Source organism: Micropterus salmoides, unplaced genomic scaffold, assembly GCF_014851395.1.
Source record: "Micropterus salmoides isolate LMB-PRFRI ecotype aquatic unplaced genomic scaffold, ASM1485139v1 Ms_hic_scaffold_3018, whole genome shotgun sequence".
Classification (NCBI taxonomy): Eukaryota; Metazoa; Chordata; class Actinopteri; order Centrarchiformes; family Centrarchidae; genus Micropterus; species Micropterus salmoides.
The window spans coordinates 6,230-13,767 of record NW_024042283.1 but is presented as its reverse complement, the minus strand read 5'-3'; the positions used below and the strand labels follow the sequence as shown (position 1 = coordinate 13,767).

Below are 7,538 nucleotides of genomic sequence, written 5' to 3'. Positions count from 1 at the left end.
ATTTGACTTTATTTTATCCCTTTTATTTATTCTATTTTACTTATTTTATATTTATCTTAAACGTGTATTTTAGTCTTTTAAATTTTTTCTTGCTTTTATCTTGTATTGTTTTTGTATTATTGTCTTTTGGGTATTATTGTCTTTACACTTGTTAAAGCACTTTGTAACTTGCTTTTGCAAAGTGCTCTACAAATAAAGATTATTATTATTACAGTACATTATTATTTCTTTGTTGTCTTAGTGTGGCCTTAATTAGAAAACAAGACTGGCTGCTCAGTTCAAGCTGTTTTTGTGTGGCAAATATTTGCTGTTATGCTTCCACTGGTGAATTTAACCTCAATTTCCGCTGCAATCTTCATTCATGATTTTCCACTTCCTTGTGCCTAGCTGCATTAATGCAAACTTTTCTTTCTCTGGTTCTTATTGCCACTGAAAATAAAAAGTTGGTTGACACTGACTTTCTCAACTTGAGTAGAAGAACTGCGTTTATTCCAAGGTCTTGGATTTTCATCTAAGCTGCCTGTTAGCCCACTGTCCTTCATATGCTGAAGCTAAAAGCTGATCCCTCTTGTTTTCTGAGGGTGCATGTTTCCCTCATTTTCATTTGAGCAGGACCTATTATAACCTTGATGGGGTCTCTACTCTCTAGGTATCCCCAAAGCCTGACTGGTTCAGCTGCAGGGCTCTGTCACCTGAAATAGTCAGGCCAGGAAATAGCCAAAGCAGCTTGGAAATAGCAGGAGCTTGGATGTTGGACAACGACATCCCTAGCCTCCTTTCCAGGGCGTTTTTTGGGCAAAAAGCACTGCAAAAACTGAGCTCTCAAAAACAAGGAAAAAAGCATTAAAATGGGTGAAATATTACTTAAAATAAGCAATATTATCTGCCAACAGAACAAGAATATTTCACTTGCTACTTAAGGCCAAAAAAACTTCAAACAAGTGAAATTTTCTAACATAAAAGCCGCCAGGTAAGAAGAAATATCTTGTCAGACAAAAAAAAATTATGTTTGGTCTTCAATTAAGATAATTAATCTTACTAAGATTTTAGTTTTTGCAGTGAGGGTGTGCCACTGCATGTCAGCCAGAGAATCTTAAATAGCCAGCTGTACTCAAAGGGTAAGGGCCTTTTTCCAACATTGAGGTATTGCATGTCACGTGACACAAGCATGAAGCAACCTTTTAATATTCCAGCTTGCTCCATTTGAACAAAAAATGTGACTGGAAATGAAGAGACAATCAAATAAAATATAAGTATAACTTCTTGATGCTGCCTTTGGCCCTATTAGCAATAACACAATAAAAAACAGGCAGACAATGTCTTAGGCACCACATTCCAGCAAAGACAATTTGTTTCACTGTTCTTCATTCCAAATATCTCTCAAAAAATATGAACAATGCTTTCAAAGACACATGTAAAGAAAATGCACAGAGGACACAGATCGGATGTGTGTGAGTTCCATGGCACTGAGTCAGACTGATATGTCTTTAATGGCATTTCATGTGAATTTTGTGCAGAGCATGTTGATAAATTGACCTGTAAGGATCTGGCTCAGGTTTGAGTCAGAGGAGTGGAATGGATCCAGGCAAGTCCGGAGAAAACTATTTAAATGGGGGGAGCTGCAAAGAGGCATGTATCATCTCTCTGTGATATTAAATGTTACAGGAGTAAAGTCCAAAAACACAGGTAAGAATAATATATATTTTTAAATATATTTTATTTTTATATTTCCCATGGTAGAACAGAAATAATACAATACTCAAGTTTAACATATTTGAAATTAATTTATTTGCTCTAATGCAAAAAGTAAAGCTTTAATTTAACTGATAGTGATTGTGCAGATTTTTGTTATTTTGTTTGTCATTCATATACTTGATTTAAAAATAATATATATTACCATAATTCAATTTTCTTTTGTAGGATGCACATCCTTCTGGCTCTTCTTTATGTCTCCATTGTAGCGGCTCCTGGATGTTCAAGTCTTCCCACAAAGGGAGACTCAATCAGAAATACCATACACAGCATAATGAATATAGTTCAGATAACTCTGGTCCACATTAAGAAACTAAGGACAAAGGTATGTAGAGTGTCTATAAAACACATAGTTATCCAGTTTTTCACAGTGGAATCTAATCAGTGTTTTAAGAAAGAGTATCCTTTCCCTTCTTGTTTTATAATGTTTTATCATTATATCATCTGTTTTGCAAGAACAAGTTTAACTTTAGACCATATTTTACCAGAACATGTATATCATAATCATTTAATAGAGTAATGATATGCATCATTAAAGTAAGGATGTTTTGTTTATTCAAGATTAATCAACACACTGATATACAGCTCACATGTTCTTCTCCTTCCCTTAGTTGCCAGTGGCTCCACAGATAGAACTGAGCACTCCTTCCATTGAGGGACTAACTAGTATCAGCCATGACCTGGGACTTTTGGATAATGAACTGCAGAGCCCATTCACAGAGCTCCTCAGTCAGATCCAGGCTGATGTATCCAGCTTGGAGGGAAGAGTGCGATCCTTGGCCATTACAATGGAATGTCCCATCCAGGCCAGACCCGGAGGACATATCAGTAACAATTCGTTCCCCGACAGTCACCTTTACCAGACTCTGACTAAGGTGCAGCGCTACCTGGAAAAGTTTCTTCTCAGCAAGGACAAACTCAAGGTTTGCTGAGAAAAACACTTAAATCACACATATGCCAAATCTTGTCATAATGCAAATATAAAGGCTTATTTGCACAGTGTAGTCAACAGTATTTTTAAAATAATATTACACATAGTCACATAGTGATGACCAAGCATGTGAAAAACATTTTAAAATAATTCTCAATACTCAAAAATGCTTATCATCTGGTTGCTAAAAATTGCATGTAAGGCAAGTAGCTTCTGATGTGCTGATTTTTATGTACATTTGTGTAACATTTTGTCCAAGATTTTATAGAAGTTTGAAAAGTATTTGTACTATAGATTTATTTTATATTATCTTTAGACTTATTTATATTATTATATAATTATATTTAAATTGGTTGAATTGAATAAATATAGATATGAATATATATAGCAACTGATGTTTCTTCCATTAGGGTTTATGATTTAAAACATGTTTTGTATGTTGGCAATGTTAATGGTATTTAGTTTGAAGTGCACTGTTTATTGTAGTATTTTACAGAGCAGAAACATTACTCTGGTTAGTAGGATTAGAATTTTTAGCTTAAATGTCATTTGTTTTATTATACTTTGCAATAAAGACTTTAGTCAATATCTGTTGCCTTTGCAATATTTGAAAATGTTTTTTTTTATTTCGATGAGAATATTTAAAACTAATTTCAGTATTTGAGTTTTCTCAAATAAAATAATGAATCATTGTTTAAAGTGTTTATACAAAAAATATAGCCTAAATGAAATTAAATATAAACGTTGTTTTTTTGTAAAAAACCCACTATTATATAAGTATAATGCGTATGTTACAGAAAAACAAGACACTATTCTTAATATCAAATTAAAATAGTCAAATTTTAATGTGTATAAAATGAGGTTTCCACAGTAGTGTAACATCATAATAATAATGTTGTGGCTGAGGATGAGGCATGGTTCGCTGCGAGAAAGATAGTCACTTAGAAATCAGTCTTGTGGTATTTGCTTTATATGTTGCACTTAAATGGTGACCACAGCCATTAGACATTGAAAAGCATAATTATTTAAAGTAATGTTATTTATTTTATACAGTGAACTCAACTTATTATGTTTACAGCTTTTCATTATATCAATTTCAGCCATACGGGAGAAGCACAAGAATGTGCTGATAATGGTTGAACTCTGACCCACATAAAAACACACTAATACTAACATTAAGCAGAGCAGCCTTGTGGCACATACACAGCTGTAAAATATAACATTACTCTAAAAACTTTATCCCTCACATGTAAAGCAAGGCAAGTTTATTTGTATAGCACATTTCAGCAACTCAACAGGGAAATATATTTAAAAAAAAGACATTTAAATACAATTTTAAAAGAATTAAATAGAAAATTAAAACAGGTTAATGTATCTGGTAAACCTATTTGTTCACCCATAATTGTAATGGGTTGCGAATAATTAGGCTTTACACCTTCCATTGATTACTTTTTTGATTTCCTATCTCTAACACCATACCTCGTACGATATTTATTTCCTCTTATTCACGATAGTCACCTCATGTAAGTCATACAGAGGGGAATACAGTGAAGAGATCACTTTTCTGTTTTTTTATTGTATTGGTGAGAAGAATACATGATCAAAATGAGTTAAAACCAGACAATAAACAATGCAAAGTAAATGCAATTCCTATTGTAAGCATTGTACTTATTTTACTTTGTTCACTTTTATTAGTTATATGACTATAAGGGGAAAAAGATCTTACAAAAGTTAATACAGAATGAAAAAGTTTATTCCTCACAACGAGCACTACCTCTAATGAGAATCTAGGTTTACATACATACAAATAAAGGATGTTTGAAAAATATTAACAAATCAATCTAATGGAGAACATTCATGATTTGTGAGAACATTTATGAAGCCCTATAAAGGAGTTGTAACAGAGATGGGATAACAGGGGATCTGGTGGGGAATACAGGAAAGAGAACTACTTGTGCATGTATATGTAAAAAAATGCATACTGTTTGTAAAGTCGTACTGTGTAATATATTCCATGCAAGGGCTACATGCCAAAGCCTGAATGAACACACATTTCTCTAGTATTTACTTATCAGCTGGGACGTCTGGCTTTCTATCATGTCTAAGCTGATCAGCTGAATAAAAGACAAACCTTTCCATTAATATTTTTTTTTATAGGCTTTTACTTTTCATTAAAATAAGGTCTTCAGTTGCCTTCACCTCGCTCATTTGGGTGTAAAAATTAGAGTTTACTACCCTCTCATCTATCCAGCTTTTTTGCACAGCTGTCATGGCATGGCCACATTTATTCATTTGTAAATGACACCCTATCTCTTGTTTTTCTATGTTGTTATTTGTAGCCTACTATTAATTTTGTAGACTTTCAGTACCCAGATAGTCCTCAATACAGTAAAATGTGTCAAAAGTTGGGTCTTTATTCCTATGTCCTACATCCAACATTTGTGTTTTGAATTATATTTTGACCTAGCACTGACCCTGCAGTAAGTGCTGTAATAAATCTACTGGGCTCTCTAACAGGCGACTATTCTCTAGCCCTGAACTTTAAAGTACCTTTAACCAGCTTTTAAATCCTACTCTTGCCCAATGTAAAATAGCAGGAACTCTATGGTTTGATCCGGTGTTCTGATGATCTATGCTGCCTTGTCGAAAAATGCTACCTTATGTGTTCCCTTTTCCAATCCCATAAAGTTATAACTCTCACAGTATTATGACATACTGTTTTTTCATTATATTACAACATCATTTGGTTAGCGTCTGTAGCTACCTGTCAGAAGCTCCGTCTTAAACCGGACTCTTATCCAGTTTTAATCCACAGTTTTTCGTTACATTTTTTATATCCTTTTATTTAACTTAAGTTTTTAACTTAACTTTTAACTTTTTTTACGTGGGTTAAGGATTTTAGCCATCCGACATGGATTTTAAGCTAGATGACCGTAAAAACGCGATCAACGCTACTGACAACAACAAAGCTCCGGTGACTGTGCTAGCCGAGATAACTCTGCCCCATGAGGACTGCTCACTCCTTAAGAAAGCGAACAAAAAGATTGCTGACATCATGGAAGACATCCGACGACTTTCAGAGGAACTCAAAGAGAAAGATTCCCTGCTGACTGGCTTTATGGATGTAGCTTCAGTACAAGCCAAACAGATTGTTTCTCTTAGCGCAACCGCTAACATCCAGGACACCGTGTTTTGGGACCCCTCTAGCCTTCCCAGGCTTTCATCCTGCTCGACTCAGAAGCATCAGTCAACCTGGGCTGAAGTGGTGGTCCGTGGCTGCAAGAGAGGCTCGGATGGGGCTGCCTCTCCTCCGCACATCAGCCTCTCCAACCGCTATGCAGCCTTGTCTAACGACACTCCGGTCCATCCAGCTGATGCACCTGCGGCTTCGAGTCTCCCTGATTCGGATCTCTTTCGGCGCACAGTGCCTGCCGACACTGTTGCATCTCCTTCACCGGCTACATCTCCCGCGATAGGACCGCCGGTCTGCCGCCGGACCTGATCGGCAGCCGTCATCCCGGTCAAAAACCTCCGCTTCCCGACGTAGGATCCTGAAGGAGGCTGTGCTCAGACAGAGAGTCACACAAGAGTGATAGTCCATGTCGGAACAAATGACACAGCTCTTCAGCAGTCTGAGCTGACAAAATCAGATTTTAACCGTCTTTTTAACTTTTTAAAGCAGTGCGGAAAGTCCGTTTTTCTCTGGTCCCATTCTCACAGTTGGTCGCGCTGCTGGCCGCTTCAGTAGACTCCTTGGCCTCCACGACTGGCTCCAGTCCGCCTGCAGGGCTTACCGTGTGTGTTATGTGGATAATTGTAATATTTTCTGTCCAGAACTCAGCTGCCAGGCTTTTAACCAGAACAAAGAAATATGACCACATTACTCCTATTTTAGCTTCATTACACTGGCTCCCAGTATGTTTTAGAATTGACTTTAAAATTTTATTGATCACTTTTAAAGCTCTTCATGGCCTCTCGCCTTGTTATATTTCTGACCTTTTAGTCCCATACACACCAGCACGTACCTTGAGATCCTCGGGCAGAGGTCTGTTGTCTGTTCCAGAGTCTCGACTGAAAACTAAAGAGGACAGAGCGTTTGCTGTCAGGGCCCCGAGGCTCTGGAACAGCTGAGTCAGTGAACTCTTTTAAGTCCCTTCTTAAAACATACTTTTATAGGAGAGCCTTTCCCGATCTTATTTGACTTTATTTTATCCCTTTTATTTTATTCTATTTTACTTATTTTATTTATCTTAAACGTGTATTTTAGTCTTTTCTTTTCTTTATCTTGTATTGTTTTTGTATTATTGTTTTTTTTGGTATTATTGTCTTTACACTTGTTAAAGCACTTTGTAACTTATTTTTGAAAAGTGCTCTACAAATAAAGATAATTATTATTATTATTATTTCAGGGGTAGCGTATTCTGATAGACTAATATCCCCTATCAAATAATGCTCCCACCACAGAATCATTTTATATTGCACCACTACTCACTCCATGTGTAGGCTACTGTATGGAGATGGGGAGCATGTTGAAATACTAAATTATGCCATCTTTATTTAAGATATCAGGGGTAGCATATTCTGATATGACTAATAATGATTTTTTTACTGACGATCAGCCACTTTCTCGACGGCATTCCCAACAGCAAGGTTGCACAGATTTATGGAAACAAACCACGCTTGTGGGTCATACACATGCGCAGAACCCCTAAGTAGCACATCTCGATAGGTAGCATAAATCGACAGAACACCGGACTTACATCTACATTGTATCACAGGGCTCTCAAGCCTCACGTAGTCACCGTGAGACACACGCATTTCAGCCAGTTCACACGCTACATCTCGTATTTGTCAC

At 36.4% G+C, this 7,538-nt stretch overlaps 1 protein-coding gene across 1 annotated transcript; it reads left to right on the top strand.

Moving 5' to 3' along the window:
* The first annotated feature begins 1,558 nt into the window (after positions 1-1,558).
* Positions 1,559-3,271, top strand: LOC119883767 (leptin-B-like). The gene is made up of 3 exons (XM_038694396.1): positions 1,559-1,686; positions 1,921-2,077; positions 2,364-3,271. The coding sequence occupies exons 1-3, from the start codon at positions 1,610-1,612 to the stop codon at positions 2,682-2,684; spliced, it is 555 nt and encodes a 184-aa protein (XP_038550324.1). The 5' UTR covers positions 1,559-1,609; the 3' UTR covers positions 2,685-3,271.
* The last annotated feature ends 4,267 nt before the right edge of the window (positions 3,272-7,538 follow it).

What these genes read in the sequence shown, in the direction of transcription:
- LOC119883767 (XM_038694396.1), top strand. Translation starts at nt 1,610, where the DNA reads ATGGGGGGAGCTGCAAAGAGGCATGTATCATCTCTCTGTGATATTAAA. An exon ending in AGTAAAGTCCAAAAACACAG is followed by an intron (nt 1,687 to 1,920) that starts GTAAGAATAATA and finishes TTTCTTTTGTAG; the next exon opens with GATGCACATCCTTCTGGCTC. An exon ending in TTAAGAAACTAAGGACAAAG is followed by an intron (nt 2,078 to 2,363) that starts GTATGTAGAGTG and finishes TCCTTCCCTTAG; the next exon opens with TTGCCAGTGGCTCCACAGAT.